The 18,343-nt window shown below is 39.6% G+C and overlaps 1 protein-coding gene across 2 annotated transcripts in view; it reads left to right on the top strand.

Annotated features, from left to right (window-relative positions):
- Positions 1-18,343, top strand: part of Ipo8 (importin 8) — a 67,923-nt gene that overhangs the window by 21,867 nt on the left and 27,713 nt on the right. For both annotated transcript variants that reach the window (XM_031383955.1, XM_031383956.1), the window contains exons 7-15: positions 1,782-1,876; positions 2,600-2,684; positions 5,846-5,980; positions 9,891-9,990; positions 13,349-13,425; positions 13,743-13,859; positions 15,061-15,150; positions 15,579-15,744; positions 16,664-16,824. In XM_031383955.1, the coding sequence (XP_031239815.1) occupies positions 1,782-1,876; positions 2,600-2,684; positions 5,846-5,980; positions 9,891-9,990; positions 13,349-13,425; positions 13,743-13,859; positions 15,061-15,150; positions 15,579-15,744; positions 16,664-16,824 (1,026 nt within the window). The remainder of the gene's footprint in view (positions 1-1,781; positions 1,877-2,599; positions 2,685-5,845; positions 5,981-9,890; positions 9,991-13,348; positions 13,426-13,742; positions 13,860-15,060; positions 15,151-15,578; positions 15,745-16,663; positions 16,825-18,343) is intronic.

Below are 18,343 nucleotides of genomic sequence, written 5' to 3'. Positions count from 1 at the left end.
AGACAGAAATCCGCCTGCCTCTGCCTCCCAAGTGCTGGGATTAAAGGTGCGTGCCACCACCGCCCGGCAAATCAGAACTCTTGAGGAAAGCCTGCAAATGTATTGATGGAATACTTAATGCTGATTCACTTTCTGGTCTGCAATTAAAAAAATAAAGACAAGCCAGGCAGTGGTGACACATGCCTTTAATCCCAACATTCAAGAGGGAGAGGTGGTCAGGTTTCTCTGAGTTCGAGGCCAGCCTGGTCTACAGAGTGAGTTCCAGGACAGCCAGGGCTAAACAGAGAAACCCTGTCTCGAAAAACAAAACAAACAAAATAAACAAACAAGCAAACAAACAAAAAACAAAGACAAAAACAAAACCAGAAACCTACTATCATATTAACTTATAAAATGCTGTAATACATAATTAATAATGTTCACTTTTAGAACATCAGATCAACAAGAGTAACTGTTTACTCTTAGTATAGTAAAATAGTAATTATGTTTAACTTTACTTAAACTGGTTAAAACATTTTAAACCTTGCTACATATCCCTTTAGTCTTTTTTCCTGCATGTATGTTTAGAATTTTACTTATAAAAATAGTACATATACTTTCATATTTGTTTTTTTTTTACCAAAAATGAAAAATAATTATCATTAATATTTTTCTGTCTATAGCTGTTCTTTAAAATTAATTTTTATTTTACATTTAAAATTTTTGTTAGTGGACGTTTGTATAGGTAGGTGGTATGCTTGTGTACGGGAGTACACCATGGCATATATGTAGAGGTCAGGGGACACTTGTGGTTCTTTCTTTCAACCATGTGGACCTTGGGGATCAAACTCAGGCTATCAGATTCAGTATAGGTACCTTTACTTACTGAGCCATCATGCAGGCCCTTGACTCTTTTCATACTGTCATTTTACTTGAGTGTTTCATTGCTGTATATCTGGGTATTTTAATATTTGAGCTGTTAACTCTAAGAATGTAGTGTCAGTGCTTGGCCGCGGTGGAACTCGGTGGCTGAGTCATTGCTTCCTGAAAGTGTTGTGCTTCCAGCAGACCTTACAAAGCAGAAGCAGAGCTTCAGGCATGTCCTTTAATAAACACTGCCTGAGCATGCTGCAAGTGCACACAGGCAGGGTTCTAAGCCATCTGTTTTCCAGGTGAAAGTATCCCATTTTGATCTGCAGTGGCAACAACAGTGCTTTTTTTTTTTTTTTTTTTTTTTTTTTTTTTTTTTTTTTTTATTTTATTTGTTTGTTTGTCAAGTTAACCTTTGTATTTTAAGAACTTGAATTTGTCTTGAAAATGTTCTTCATTCCTTTTGTATCGTATCTTTTATTTACATATTTAAGTGCCAAGGTTGAACCCAGGGTCTCTCACATGCTAAGCATGTCCTTTGTTCCTATCTTCTTCATGGTCTATATTTGAAACAAATTATTCCAAGTTTCAGTGTCCCATATAAGCAATAAACAGTTGAGTCATTTTTGACAACAGTCTTGTTATTGTTGCCCACATCCAAACTCAGAACATCTCATCTTCTCAGAATCTATCAGGTGACTTCTTGCTTGTGTTTTGTTTCTGCCTTCTTGCTTCTCTTGGAGATCGGTGTGAACACCAACACTGGCCAGGAAAGATAGGCTTAACTTATTTTATTCTTAACTAGCTACCCATAAAGTAAAAAGTAAGCAGTCTCACTTTGTCCAGCTATGACTTAATATATACTAAAATTTATGCTGTTTTTATAAATGTTCTTAGGCAAAAATCTGACTTGGATGTTTTTCTCCTCTTAGGAAACTCTTCAAATTGATGAGGATGATCGACCAGAGCTGGTGTGGTGGAAGTGTAAGAAGTGGGCTCTGCATATTGTTGCTCGTCTCTTTGAACGGTATTGTTCCACTTAACTATAGCAATGATATTCTAGTTAGTATCTTGGTATTAGGTGTACTAGAGTTGAGTGGCTCCCTGATGTCATACAGAATATCATTTTTTTTCTTTTGTCTCTAAAACCACAGAGAGAAGCTTTGCATAGTGATGCATGCTTCTAAGCCTCAGAGAAGTGGGGGGAGGAGGGTCAGAGTTTAAAGTCATTCTCAGCTACTTAATAAGTTGGAGACCAACCTGAGGTAAAGGAGATGCTTGTCTCACACAATCAAAAACCCAAAGCACAGAACCTACAGAGGGTGAAGTTTTACCAGCCGTTTAAAGCAGGCTTGTGCTCACTGCCTCAGAGATCATAACAAGGCTGTGTAGCTTTTAGCTCTATTCTACTCTGTGCAAAACATGGACAACTTCTCAGTTTTTTCATTGGACATATCTAGAAATTGTGCAAGAAGGTGCACATGGACACTTATTGAAAAACATGTGAGGTATAACATTTTTATACCTTCTAGGAGTTACTGGTTTAGAAGTTAGAAGTTTCCTTCTAAAATGTAGACTGTGCTCTAGAGTCTTAAGTTTCTCCTGATTCATATTGTATCTTGTGGGAAAAGAGAAAGTGTTAGTTTTATGACCCAGTAGAATATATCTCTCAATAGCTGCATTTAAAATAGCAAACATGCTTTGTTTTTAAATGTCATAGTACTTAGATGTTTCTGCTTTGAATTTTAAGGTATGGAAGCCCAGGAAATGTCACAAAAGAGTACTTCGAATTTTCAGAATTTTTTTTGAAAACCTATGCAGTGGGAATTCAGCAGGTAATAAACTCATGCTTTTAAGATAGAAGAATGGTTATTACTGAGTGCTATTTCTGTCTGTTTTAAAGTAGATTGCTAACATGGCAATTCGTTGCACACTTAAAAGAGGATGAAATGGCAGCCATAAGAGTCTGCTGCAGGACAACTAGCCTGAGAATCTTGTATTCTCCATCTGCTTCCATCAGAACTGCCCTTCTTGACTCCTAGACTTTGAAAGAAGCCTCAGATGATGATGTAGACCTTGCCAGTGTTAGACTCTCTGTCTTCTTATATGTCTCTTATTTCTTTGAGTTTTGCCTTATTTTTTTATTTTGCCTTATTATTTTATTTGAAGATTTATACCATCTGAATAAATTTGTTTCAAGTGTAGTCAACCCAGCATCTACCCCATCTATGATCCTCTGGAGTATGTGAAGGGGCCGGTCCAGCAGATCAGAGCTGCATGGTCTCCATGACATAGGGATATCTGAGAAGAGTCCCAGTGAGGATCTAATATTGAGAGTGTAGTAGAAATTAGAGGCCTTGAACCAGACCAGTGACTCCCTGCAATGAATATTTGCGAGTAAAATGTATAGACAAAAGAGTACACTGTGTAGCACACTGTGACATGCATTGTAGTTCCAGGTGAGATTTTGCTTAGTTTTTTCTTTTTGTTTTGTTTTGGTGGAGAGGATGAAGGGATGGAGGGCAGATATGAAGAGATGGGAAGATGAGTGGGATAAGGGTACATTATAAAAGTTAAACCATCCCCCCAACAATGCATGATGTGAAATTCACAAAGAATCAATAAAAAGTTTAAAAAAATAATAGTCAAGCTTAGGTATTAATGAAGACTCAGGTAAAAACATGTATATGTTCATGGAAGTTGGAGTATTTATTGTGAGAAGCTGCTGATGTTAATATTTAAAAACTTAAAAACTTACAAAGGACAAGTGGACCATCAAATATTGCCAAGTGAGTCATGATATGTTTGTTTTTTTTTTTTTAAATGGGAGTTAATAGTTAGTAATTAGCTGTGTCAAGACCCTTGTAGGAAAGCCAAGTCTGCTTAATTAGACATAAGCCAAGGCTTTAACAATATAAAAGGTGTTTATAGATTTTTCACAAATCTCTCAGTAATGTGAAATTAAGTACTTCAAAGGTGACTTAAGGTGAAATGGTTTCTGAAACATACTTTGAAATGTTGCTCATGAGATACTCTATTGAGGGAAATTAGTAAATAGTAAGTGAAATTATCTGTTCAGCTATTCAGAGCAGAGTCTTTGGCTCTTTTCTGCTGCTTTTAAACTCTAAGAAGTATCTTGACATTGATGTCACTTGAACTCTGTTTAGAATTTTCTAGTGTCATTTAAGCTTGCATGTATATATGTATGCATATACTAGTTGTATTAAAAAAATAATTGCCTGAGTGGTGGTAACACATGCCTTTAATCCCAACATTCAAGAGGGAGAGGTGGTCAGGTCTCTCTGAGTTCAAGGCCAACTTGGTCTATAGAGGGAGTTCCAGGACAGCCAAGGCAACACAAAGAAACCCTGTTTCAAACAGCAAACAAACTTTGATATCTGTGTGTCTTTGCCAGAAATGTTACCTAAGACATATGTTCTTGATATTTAAAAATAGTTTCCTTGCCAGGAATTGTCCTCTGCTGCTGTCTTGAACCTCCTCCACTTTGTTTGAGCCCCAGCTGTGTCAGAACTGTCTCGTTCAGTGTCACCCTTTCAGCTGCCATTGCAGCAGTTTCTAATCATATTAGGCCTTCAGACACATTTTACTAACCTAGATTCTTAGGCACCTTGTATAAAATTGATATTCTGATTTGTAAATTTTGTCCATATTTTGAAAGGTTTAGCAACTCAATTGTAAGCTGACACATGAAGTGATAAAGACCAGGAAATGGGAGGCAGGAGCCCTGTGCTGTCCCTGTAGGCCCTGGAGCCAGTCACAGCTGCTTCAGGGCTCTTTCCTCTAAACAGGATTTTAACCAGCCCATAAGAAAAGTTAACTCTCTTATGTTACAGAGATTGTTGGTGGCCTGAGATTATAAAATATAAATATCCTACATTTTTCTCCTAGGAACTCATGCTTTAGATTTTTTTTTTTTTAACTTGTTAAAGTATTTACCTATCTGGAATTTATTTTGGTGTGGAAGTTAGGGATCTAATTCAATTATTTGAAAGAATTGGCTAATCCAGCAGTATTTTTTTTAGAATAATGTTTATATTCAGATGAAAGTCTAAGCTTTGGTGCTATGTGAACATGGCATGTGTAATTTGTACTGAAATGTTTACTCAGTCATATCTGTAATTGTATTGAAAATTGAAGAAGCTAGCTGTCTCAGTTTGGGTGTTATTGCTGTGAAGAGATACTATGACCATGGCAACTTCTATAAAGGAAAACATTTATAATAGGGCTGGCTTGCAATTCAGAGGTTTAGCTGGGCAATGGTGACACATGCCTTTAATCCTAGCACTCAGGAGGCCAGCTTGGTCCACAGAGTCATTTCCAGAACAGATCGGGCATCACAGAGAATCCCAGTCTTGGAGAACCAAGGAACAAAACAACCCTACTCATCAAAAACAAAACAAAACAAAACAAAACAAAACCCAACAAACAATTTAGAGATTTAGTCTATTATCTTTACGGTGGGAAGCATGGCAGAATACAGTCAGACAGTACTGGAGAGGTAGCTAAGAGTTCTACATCTGGATCAGCAGGCAGCAAGAAGAGAGAGTGACGCTGGGCTTGGCTTGAGCATCTAAAACCTCAAAGCCCACCCCCCAGTGGCATACTTCCTTTAACAAGCCACACCTACTCCAACAAGGCCACATCTCCTAATAGTGCTGCTACCTATGATTATAGAGGGGACTATTTTCATTCAAACCAGTACACTAGCCATGGACTGGAAAATAGACTTGTTTATATGTTAGAAGAAAAAAAATGCTTAAAATTCAGTGAGCTACCACTGAGCTCACTGTAATACACAGAGCTATCTAAAAAGTAAAATGCCTGCATGAGCATCCTCACATTTTCTCCCTTAAATTTGCTTGCATAGCTCACTGTCTCTACAGTATTTTATGTCATACCGTAAATACTCCTTTCATCTTTAACCTAGTAATGGTTCTGTGTTCCTTCCTCTCAACCGCCACCTGTTTCCCTGTAGGTACTACTAAAAATTTTAGACCAATACAGACAGAAAGAGTATATAGCCCCCCGAGTTCTTCAGCAAGCATTCAACTATCTAAACCAAGGTGTTGTCCATGCTGTCACCTGGAAGCAGATGAAGCCACACATGCAGGTCAGTGGTGGCGGGGGCTCTCAGCCATCGTCGGTGGCTAGTTTCTCTAGGTAAGGTAAGTCTTATGTTTTATATTTCATCTTTGTTCCCACTAGCAATAATTTCTAACAAGTACAGTCTTACATTATTAAGGGCTTGCAGAGTTTGAGCATTTGAGGAGAGGTCTTGAGGTTTGTGAGTCAGAAGGCTCGGAGTAGGTTCCTTCAGTCATTTATTTAGCCTTAGTTTCTGTTCTGTTAGGCAGATCATAATGGTTTTTTGACCCTTGTGGGAAAACATTTTGAAAGCTGCCAGTAGGGCTTTACAAAGGGAGTGGTGTTTTGCAGAAGATGAAGTCTGATAAATGACTTTTCTCTCATGGATATGTTTCAGAAGGCCAGCCTGTCTTCCTTCTTCCTTCCTTTCTTGGATTCAGTTCTTTAGCAGAGGTTGAAGTTTTGTTTTGTTTAAAACAGCTTTATTATTTTATTTTTATTTTTTTAATGAAAAATTTTTATTAAAACTTTAAAAACTATTTTATTAATGGCTAACCTTGTTTTTATTAACACTTTTTTTTGTTTGTTTGGTTGTTTTGTTTTTTGAGACAGGGTTTCTCTGTGTAGCCCTGGCTGTCCTGGAACTCACTCTATAGACCAGGTTGGCCTTGAACTCAGAAATCCACCTGCCTCTGCCTTCCAAGTGCTGGGATTAAAGGCATGTACCACCACTGCCCAGCTAACATTTTTTTTTTTTTAAATAGAATTTAGCATCATTATTTGAAATAATTGAAGAAACCAGACTAATAAATGATGTACCAATAATATATACATTTTATTTGCAAATAAATAATTGGGTAATTTAAAGACATTAAAAAGTGAATCTCTACTTCCAATGAACTCTGAGTTATTGGTGTAAATTTTTTTTCTCTTGAGACAAGGTCTCTCTGTGTAGCCCTGGCTGTCCTGGAATTCACTATATAACCTAGACTGGCTTTGAACTCACAGAGATCCACCTGCCTCTGCCTCCCCTGAGTGCTGAGATTAATTCATGCACCACCATGCCATGCTTAGAGTTCTTTTTGTCTTTTGAGACAGAATCCCAGACTGACATTGAACTTCTTATGTAGTGGTGGATGGCTTTGGACTTCTGATCCTCTTGTCCCTACCTCCTAAAGGTTGAGATTACAGGCATATACCACGAATTCCTGCCATTTCTGGTTTATGGAATAAAGAAAGATTAAAGGTTTCAAAGTCCTCATGCATTCTAGGCAAGCACCTCGTCAACTAAGTTACATCTCAGTCCTTTGTTCTTAAAGTATATATGTTGATACCTAGCCTTGCAGTCAACATTCTTCTTCAACCTTCTGAATACAACTATTGCATTTACTACCACACCCAGCTTTTGTTAGCATTATCTGAGTATATGTTTTACATATGTAGCATCTTTTAAATTTGTGACCTGTGGACTCTTCATAACTATTTGCCTACTTACTTTGACCAAACAGCTGTAATTTCTTTGCAATTAGGGAAGATACTGTTTTCATTTTGTTCAATTTATCCCTGTAAGTTTAAGGATGCACTGGAATTGTGTCTTTCCCTTTGACCTTATTTTTACATGGTTTTTACATAGAAACTTTCAGGAAAATACTATCCTCTAGACTGAGTTTCAACAAAGTGGTAATTTTTTTTTTTTAATAGATTCACTTATTTGTGTGTACGAGTGTTTTGCTGTACACTTGTCTGTGCATCATGTACAAGCCCGGTGCCCAAAAAGACCAGAAAAAGTGTTTGGATCCCCTAGAACTAAAGTTATAGATGGTTATGAACCACCATGTGGGTGCTGGGAATAGAATCCAAGTCCTCTGGAAGAGCACCTAGCTCTGTCTCTCGCCCTGGTCCTACTTTTATGTGAATAGTTACACGGGGGCCTCTTGAGCTTAGCTGCTGTTCCTGGGCTCCTTAGGGACCTTCCCTGAAACACAGCTGTGGAATAGAGTACTAGTGTTTTGGAAATGGAAGCAGAAAAGACAAAATATGCTGATGTGCTGATGCTCAGGACTAAACATGGACACATGAAAAGTTTTCACAATGAGAAATGTCACAGTAAATGTAACCCTGGTGGCATTTTCCTTCCACCAGAAATCATGATGTGCTTACTCTTGGTTTGTTAGTGAAGTTCTGCCATTCCTGTCCTTACTACAAGGAGCATCGTTTAACTTGTCGTCTTTTCTTTTTTTCTTTCTTTTTTCTTTTATTAGATGTTTTCTTTATTTACAATATCTCCTTTCCCAGGTTCCCCTCCAAAAAACAAAAAAACCAAAAAATCAAAAACTAAAACAAACCCCTGTTCCCTCCCCGCTCCCCCTGTTCACCACCCCACCCCCTCCTGCTTACTGGCCCTGTCATTCCCCTACACTAGGGCATAGAACCTTCACAGGGCCAAGGACCTCTCCTCCCATTGATGACCGACTTGGCCATCCTCTGCTATACATATGTTGCTAGAGCCATGTGTCCCACCATGTGTACTCGTTGGTTGGAGTTTTAGTCCCTGGGAGCTCTGAGGGTACTAGTTCATATTCTTGTTCGTCCTAAGGTGCTGTAAACCTTTCAGCTCCTTGGGTTCTTTCTCTAGCTCCTTCACTGGGGACCCTGTACTCAGTCCAGTAGATGACTATGAGCCTCTAGTTCTGTATTAGTCGGGTACTGTCAGAGCCTCTCAGGAGACAGCTATATCAGGCTTCTGTCATCCAGTACTTGCTGGCATCCACAATAGTGTCTAGATTTGATGACTGAATATGGGAAGGATTCCCAGGTGGAGCAGTCTCTGAATTGTCCTTCTGTTAGTCTCTGCTCCATAGTTAGTCTCTATAACTCATTCCATGGGTATTTTGTTCTTCCTTTTAAGAAGGAACAAAATATCCACACTTTGGTCTTCCTTTTTCTTGAGTTTCTTGTGGCTTGTGGTTTGTACTTTGTGTATTCTGATCTTCTGGGCTAATATCCACTTATCAGAAAATGCATACCATGTGTGTCCTTTAACTGACGAATACCAAATGGCTGAGAAGCACCTAAAGAAATGTTCAACATCGTTAGTCATCAGGGAAATGCAAATCAAAACAACCCTGAGATTCCACCTTATACCAGTCAGAGTGGCTAGGATAAAAAACTCAGGTGACAGCAGATGCTGGCGAGGTTGTGGAGAAAGAGGAGCACTCTTTCATTGCTGGTGGGACTGCAAGCTGGTACAACCACTCTGGAAATCAGTTTGGCGGTTCCTCCGGAAATTGAACATAGTACTACCAGAGGACCCAGCTATACTTCTACTCCTAGGCATATACCCAGAAGATGCTCTAACATGTATATAGGACACATGTTCCACTATGTTCATAGCAGCCTTATTTATAATAGCCAGAAACTGGAAACAACCTAGATGTCCCTCAACAGAGGAATGGATACAGAAAATGTGGTACATCTACACAATGGAGTACTACTCAGCTATTAAAAATAATGATGGGCTGGTGAGATGGCTCAGTGGTTAAGAGCACTGACTACTCTTCCAAAGGTCCTGAGTTCAAATCCCAGCAACCACGTGGTGGCTCACAACCACCCATAATAAGATCTTATGCCCTCTTCTGGTGTGTCTGAAGACAGCTATAGTGTACTTACATATAACAATAAATAAATCTTTTAAAAAAAATAATGAATTTATGAAATTCTTGGCGAAATGGATGGATCTGGAGAATATCATCTTAACTTGTCTTTTCTGCTTCTAGCCTCCAGTTTCCAAGTGTTCAGTCTTTCTGAGTCTTCAGCTGTTGGGCCCTCTGTGTGTGAATGCAGGCTGAGAAGGATTAGTGCAACTGGAAAAACTAATGTTATGAATCTTGTTGGAATGGCCTGTACTCAATTGTCTTGTCTGTTTCTTGTCTTAGAATATCTCTGAAGATGTGATTTTTTCGGTGATGTGTTATAAAGACGAGGATGAAGAGCTGTGGCAAGAAGATCCATATGAATACATAAGGATGAAATTTGGTAATTGAGACAAGTTTTCCCTCAGCACTTCCTGTATATATAAAACAACTCAGCTTATATTTCGAAGCAGTTCTGCTCTTCATGATGAGCTATGAAATCCTGAAAAGTTGATGTCATTTTGTACCAAGGAGCTTGATGCCTCTGGGCGAGGGAGATGAAAGTAGCTTTATTCATCTCTTCCATCAGAGCTAAGATCTTTGCAGAGTGGTTTGCTACACAGGCTGTGAGGCTGAAATGGAGGGACCACCTCCTCTGTGTTACCACATTGCACTCATATCCTGGGAGAATTTTGGTTCCTGCATATTTTGGAAGCACCTCAACTTGGTTTACCCCCACCCTCCCATCCCTTTGGACTGCATATCCCATCAGGGAATAGGATTCCCTTCATTGGCCTCATTGTATGTTCCCCAGTTCCTTTGGGGATCTATTTGGCTTGGATCTTTCTTGAAGCTGTTGAGCTGAGTACGTTGCTGATAATGACTCCCCCTTTAATTGGGTAAAACCCTGTTGCAGATGTTATGTGTAAGTCTATACCCATCCCATAGCGGAATATGTAAGAACAACAATGTTACCATATTTACTTGCTTTATTTTCCTTTTTTTTTTTTTGTTTTCTCATTTCTCTATTCTCCTGGCTTTAATTGGCACTAGTCTGCCTTCAGTCATGTTGAAATGAAGATTGCCAGATTTGAACTGAGATAGATATGCTGAAGGTACTGTGAGAAAATTGTTTCCCTTGTTGAGTTAGGTATGTCAGGTTCCAAAGTTCAGCTTAAAGTCCTGACTGGGCCCACATCGTGGGCGCCTGAGTTACAGAGCTTAGCATGTTTTTGATTCCAGGAGGAACAAGGGAGAGAGGAACACTGACCATCTGTTGAAAAGTCGTTGTTCTGTGCAGGATTTGCTTCCCTCTCTTCTTTGTGTTTGCACCTTTTCTTGTTGACTTTGAAAGAAGAATGAAGACATTCTTCTTTTTAAGTTTTTTTGAATGGAATCTCATTCAGTATCTAGTAGGCTGGTTTCAAATTCCTGGCAGCCTTCCTGACTCAGCTTTCTGAGTGCTGTGTTTGTAGGTATTTGCCACCCTACTTGGCAATATATGCTGGGGATTGAATTTAAGCCTCTATGCATGCTAGGTAAATAGTCTACACTGAGCTATCCTCCAACCCTAAGGCATTCTTTAGTTAAAAAGTTAACATTTTTTAAAGATGTGTGTGTGTGTGTGTGTGTGTGTGTGTGTGTGCGCGCGCGCACGCACGCGCACGCACACACGTACCATGTATGTGTGGGTACCCAAGGAATCCAGAAGAGTGTTAGATTCCCTAGAGCTGCAGTTATTGGTTTGTGAGCTGCCTGATGTGGGTGCTGGGGAACTGAGCTTGGGTCTTCTGGAAGAACAGTATATGCTCTTAACCACTGAGCCAACTCTCCAGCCCCAACTTAACTGCTGAGGCATATCTCTAGTACTTTTTTTCTTTTGACTTTGTGAGTAAGACTTGTCTTTCTCAGGCTTACCTTGAACTTGCAGCAATCTAGCTACAGCCTCCTCACCACTGGAATTATATGTGTATGTACCACTGTGCCCAACTTCTTACCTAGCACCTGTTTGGTTTTGTAATGTACAGTGTATTTACTTAACTTTCATAAACCTAATATCATTTAGTTTATTATTTGTTTTGGTAAAATGGTATCTCTTTTTAAATATTACAACTAATAGCTTTGGTGTCTTTATACTATATTACAATAATAAAAATAAAACCCTTTCATGCATGTTCTCAGCCTTTCTGTTATAGTGGGTACTTATAAATTTCATTACCTGGGGCTGGAGAGATGGTTCAGTAGTTAAGAGCACTGGCTGTTTCTCCAGAGGATTCAAGTTTGATTCCCAGCACCCATATGGCAGCTTACAAGTGTCTGAAACTCTAATTCCAGGGATTTGAAACCCCTTGTGACCTTTATGGATTCCAGACTTTAATGCGGTATATAGACATGCATGAAGGCAAAATCTCACACACATATAATTGCATCTTACAAGTTAACTAGAAGAGAATTAGTAACTGAAGAAAAAAAAATCACTGGGGAGCTTTTCCCATAGTCACTTTTTCCTGGCTGGCTGATTGAGTGGCTCTTCCAGTCATTTGCTATAGGCATTGCATTTTCAGATGATCACAGGGGAGAAAATTACTGCATTTATTACTCCTGTCTAATTGTATTGATTAATACTAATACTGGTGATTATTATCATACTCTGCAATCAGATTTGTACCAATTCCAAAGAATAATGTTTTTAGATTTGTTAAAAGCTGACTTGAGCTCTGGCTTCGATGTTGTGGAAGCCTGAAGGTGGTTGCCCCAAGGTTGCCTCCCTATGCATCTGTGCCACAGCCTTTGTAAGATGCAGTGGTTTTAGCTGTGAGCACAATGAAGATAACATTATTGTAAAACTGAGTAAGGAACTGGAGTCCTAGTGTAGGGTTGTAGCATAGGACTCAGCATGGAGTAATCGTGTGCATGTGTGTGTATATATGCGCACACTTTGGAGACATGATTTCTCTGTGTAGCCCTGACTGTCCTGGAACCCACTTTGTAGACCAGGCTGGCCTCAAATTCAGAGATCCACCTGCCTCTGCTTCTTGAGTATACTGGGATTAAAAGTGTGTACCACCATCACTGCCACTGGCAGGTTTTCCAATTCTTATTGAAACAGCTTGTTCTTAAAACTGTGGAAGTGTTGGTGGTGTTAAGCAGCATGTAAGTGCTTCAGCATTTGCTATATCATCCACTGAGTGCTGTTAAATGCCAGGCACTCCTTAGACCTCATTCCTGCTGTCTCTTCTGCTTGAAGCTTTTGTCTGTAGAGTTCCATGGCTTTCTCCCTCACTTACTGGTTGCTTCTTTCTTGTTACTTAAGAGAGAATGGGCCAGGGTGTTTTTTTTTTTTTTGTTTGTTTGTTTGTTTGTTTTTTTCTGTGTTAGTCATTGTCTCCTAACCCTTGCACATCTGTGCTCTCAGCCAGTCTGCTGTGGTACATTTAGATAATCTCTATCTCTGCCATGTAAGCTTCCATATTTGATCTCTGCATCCCTAGAGCCTAGAGCCTGGCACATAGGGCACTCTGAGTAAGTTTTTGTTGTGTTTTAGGAAAGTGAAGCACTTTTCCTGCATTCAGGGAAATAGATATACTGGTTTTCTCTAGTCTTATCTTTTGAAAAGTAGCACATGGTGTTTGCTAAACACGCTAAATCATAAATTAGGCACAAAAGTCTTGGGAATTTAGTCTGTAAATCACTGGCCAGGTTTAAAATCTGTATAGTAAAGAGTTGTATTTTTACTAAGAAGATTTATTCTGACATTTTAGATATTTTTGAAGATTATGCTTCTCCCACCACAGCGGCCCAGACTCTCTTGTATACAGCTGCAAAGAAAAGGAAAGAGGTATACAGTTGTTCTTTGTAATTTAAAACTGAAAAGTAGTTCAAAGTAGTTTATATTGATTTGACATCCTAACATGTCCTCAGTATTTGAAAAAGTATATCATTACTCATAACCTGTCACTTTAAATAGTTTTTATTGTGATTCAAGTAAAAGGTTGAAGCATCTCTGATACTTTCTTCTTGAGCTTATAGTTGATGAGTAAAGTGCAATAAACTAGTTTTAATTTTGACAAGTAAATTTGAAAATGCTCATACTTAGCATAGTGGAGACAAGATGGACATTTGTGCAGATTGAAATGGGTTCTTCTCTTTCTTTAGGTATTGCCAAAAATGATGGCGTTCTGTTATCAGATACTAACAGACCCGAACTTTGACCCTAGGAAGAAAGATGGAGCCCTGCATGTGATTGGTTCCCTGGCTGAGATTTTATTGAAGGTTAAGACTATCAGTTTCTTTTTTTTCATGTATTGTGTAGTATATGTGTGATAGTGTGTGTATGTTCATATATATATTACATGCATTTGGAGGCAAGAGTCAGGTGCTTTCCTTTATGGCTCCTCATTTTATTTTGCTTACTTTATGTGTATGGGTATTTGTCTGCATATGTATCTGTATACCATATGCATGCCTGGTGCCTTAGGAAGCCAGAAGAAGGTATCAGATCCCCTGAAGCTGGAGTTACGGGAGGTTATGAGATGCATTGTGGGTACTGGGACTTGAACCTACGTCCTCTGGAAGAGCAGCTGGGGCTCTTAACTGCTGAGTTATCTCTCTAGCTGGTATTTACTTATTTTTAGACAGGTATCTCATTGGTTTGGAATTTACCAAGTTACTAGACTGGCTGGCCATTGAGGTTTGGGGGATCTATCTGATGCTGTATGCACTACTACCCACATGCTTGGGTTTGCTGTACCATTATTCCTGGCCTATTCAGAAATCTCAGTTCAGGTCTTCACACTATGTAGCAAATAGTTCATCAACTGAGCCATTTTCCCAGCTTAGATTATCAAAATTTAACTTAATAGAGCTGTGAAGCTCAAGCCAATAATAGCATGAAAATTATTGGTGACTAATTCTAGTCACCTTCCTATAAATATTCTTTCTTTTAAAATCTATTTTTAAAAATATATTTTTTATTCTTTGGGATTTAAATTTTTTTTTATGTTGTATTTACTTAGTTTGTGTGTGTATGTCCCTTTTTGTGTGTGTCCCACAACACAGGTATGGAGGTTAGAGGACATGTGGGAGTTGGGAGTCAGTCCTCGCCTGTTTCCATGTGGGTCCTAGGGATCAAATCAGGTGATTAGGTTTGATGGCAGGCATCTTCATTTGCTGAGCCATCTCACCAGCTCTGTCATCTACTTTCTTAACAAAAAGAAAATTTACTTTTGCAAGTTTGTCATTGTGAAACTATAGCTCTGTAAGAAAGATCTGAAATGATTTTAGTATAATTTCTTCTTTCTACAAAAATCAGTTAATATAAAATTGATCTAAGATATGATTCCTGACTTATTTTAAAGATGCAGAATATATATCAAACAATTTTACAAGTTATCATAAGCTTACTTTTTACAAAGTAGCTCGTGCATATGATATAGTCATTGGCACACTAAAATTGAATTTCTGTTCCTAACAGAAGAGTTTATTCAAGGACCAAATTGAGCTGTTTCTGCAGAATCATGTATTTCCATTATTATTGTCTAACCTGGGATATCTTCGAGCTAGAGTAAGTTTTCCTTACATCTGTTATGAATCTTAAGATCTCTACCTGTAGGGTAGTTTTTAAGTGAATATGATGCTTTGGTAAAAGGCTTTTCATGTGTGGCACTGTCACAGAGTGCTGTCATGCCAGTGGCTGCCCCTTGACACTCACAGAGCTCTGTCATTTTGGTAGCTGCCTCTTGACACAAAGTGATGTCATCCAGTGGCTGCCCCTGACATAGAATGATGGCATCCTAGTGGCTGCCTCCTATCACAGAGTGATGTCATCTAGTGGCTGCCCCTGATACAGAGTGATGTCATCCAGTGGTTGCCTCTGACACAGAATGATGCCATCCAGTGGCTGACCCAGACACAGTGATGCCATCCAGTGGCTGCCCCTGACACTGCCACAGAGTACTGCCATCCCTGTTAGTACCCATTCTTTCCTTGCAGTCTTGCTGGGTGCTGCATGCATTTAGTTCTTTGAAGTTTCACAATGAGCTCAACCTCAGAAATGCTGTAGAATTAGCAAAGAAGAGCCTGATTGAAGACGAGGAGATGCCCGTCAAGGTGGAAGCTGCTCTGGCACTGCAGTCATTGATCTCCAACCAGACACAAGGTGATGCCACACATTTCTTTCTTTTTACATAAATAGCCTTAAATAATCTCACCCACTTCCTTCTTTAAAGAAGCAGATTTCTAAGCCTGAGGGTCCCAAGTTTAGATTCCCTGTTCCACTTCTGAATTTTATAGGTATTTATTCTGCCCATTTAGTTCTGTGGATTGTGGTTTCCAGAAAAATTTAGTCAAGAAACAATAATTGCTGGATACCAGAGTAAGCTGGGCATTAAGGCACCTGGACCAGCTTTGGTGCTCTCTAACTGACCATATGAAACTGGGCAAGGCATCCAGCTTCTTCTCTCTGAAGCTTAAAGGCTGACAAGGTTCGAAACCTGTCAGGCCTTCATTTCCTCATGTCTCAGTTTAAGAAGTGAGATTGGATAGCACCAAGATTCAACTCTAGAGTTCCATGGTTCTCCCAGTTCAGAAAGTAGTAGGTAATATTTCCAGTGGACAGTGACACTGTTTGTTCACAAAGATGTTCTATTCAAGATCCAAATAACCTTTGCAAGTAGGTTCAGCTTTATGAGAGCATGAGCTATGTCCTGCTTTAGCAGGAAGATTGAATGAGGTGTAAAGATCTTCTGGGGAGGGTAGGTAAAGATGGGGCAGGACAGTTCCCATCAGTGTGGACCATAGTCTCTGTGGGAAAGGCTTTTTCACACTTGTCATCTAGATCCACAGTTAGGCTCATGATACAGCATTTGTGTAACTAAAGTTTCTCATAGGGTGTAGAGCTGTTGGCCTTCGAGGTGCGACAATTATTCCTTAGGCAGAACACCACAGCCTGATGCTGTATGACTCCAGAAGGTTATTTAATATGGCTTTGTAGCTTGCTCACCACAGCACAGCAACATCTAGAATTATCATGTCTGAGTGATGAGCTCTTGCTGATTTCACCTGTCTGACTGCATTAGCCAAAGAGCACATGAAACCGTACGTGAGATTCATCATGCAGGAGCTGCTGCACATTGTCAGAGAGACGGAGAATGATGATGTCACCAATGTCATCCAGAAGCTCATATGTGAGTACAGTCAGGATGTGGCCTCCATCGCTGTTGACACAACCCAGCACTTGGTAAGTGATGGCTGGCTTCTGCTGGATAGATGTGATTACTTACAGGAACCTGCTATGTACAGGAGAATGGCTGACTCCAGGCAGCCACATTGCTGAAAATCCCATTCCAACATGGGTGACCATGAAAGCTGTATCCCTGGAGCTCCCTGCATAATGTTGAAGTAACTCACTCACTCCCCCTGCACTTGCTTTCTTTATAATTTGGAGAGGAGCCTTGTGAATCTTACGAACTTGCTGAATTCCCTTCTACGAGCCTTGTAATTTTTGTTTACTCCCCAAGTCTTAATAAGTTTTCCTCTTCCCTTCACTCCCTTCAGGAAGAAATAGCCACATAGCAGCAGTAAGAATGAGCTAAATGTATATTAGCTTGATAAAGAACCCTTAATGGGGGCTGGAGATAATGGCTCAGTGGTTAAGAGCACTTGCTATTCTTCCAGATGATCAGGGTTCAATTCGTAGCACCCACATGGCAGCTCACAACTGTCTGTAATTCCAGTTCCAGGGGATCTGGTACCTTCTGACATCCATGAGCATCAGCCATGTGTGTGGTGCACAGACATATATAGAGGCAAAACACATATACACATAAAAAAAAAAAACCCAAAAACAAAAGCCCTGAGGAGTCTAAATAATACCCGCCTCCCCACAATAAATTAAACTCCAGAATTTGGAGTTGAGTTTTATTTGTAAACAAGATATTAATATTACAGTATTGGTCATTCAGATATTCCTAAGATTGGATTGATTAGCCTTAAATTAACCACATTCAAGATAGTCCCTTTTGTCTGTAATATCCTGAAATGTCATAATGACACTTTTTTTTTTTAAAGATTTATTTATTTTATGTGTATGAGTACACTGTAGCTGTACAGATGGCTGTGAGCCATCATGAGGCTGCTGGAAATTGAATTCAGGATAGCCCTGCTCTGGCCTGCTCGCTCCAGCCCTTCTCGCTCTGCTCCGGCCTCTGCTCACTCTGGTCCCGCTCGCTCTGGCGTAATATGCTGTAGCTGTCTTCAGACGCACCAGGAGAGGGCGTCAGATCTCATTACTGGTAGTTGTGAACCACCATGTGGTTGCTGGGATTTGAACTTAGGACCTTCTGAAGAGCAGTCAGTGCTCTTACCTGCTGAGCCATCTCGCCAGGCCCCCCATAATGACACTCTTAATGTGAGCATTTTGAATTCTTACTTTTGCACTTGGAATTGGAATTTCATTTTCTTTCTATACATGGTGTGTGTGTGTGTGTGTGTGTGTGTGTGTCAGGACAACTCTGTGGGGTTGGTTTTCTTCTTCCAAATTTATGTGTGTTCTGGGGATTGAACTCTTGTTGCCAAGCTTGTATGGCAAGTGCCTTTACCACAGAGCCATCTTGCCAGCCCCAGGAGAATGGTTTTGTTGTTGTTGTCTCTTGGATAATTTTTTTTTTTTACTGTTTCCCACCTCCTTCCATATCTCCTGATGTGGCTATCAGACTGGAACGGAATCCTACCATATACCCTTTTTTTTTTTTTTTTTT

The sequence above is a fragment of the Mastomys coucha genome, unplaced genomic scaffold (assembly GCF_008632895.1).
Source record: "Mastomys coucha isolate ucsf_1 unplaced genomic scaffold, UCSF_Mcou_1 pScaffold20, whole genome shotgun sequence".
In the NCBI taxonomy this organism is placed as follows: domain Eukaryota; kingdom Metazoa; phylum Chordata; class Mammalia; order Rodentia; family Muridae; genus Mastomys; species Mastomys coucha.
The sequence above is the reverse complement of the archived record's forward strand: the minus strand, read 5'-3'. Positions and strand labels throughout refer to the sequence as shown.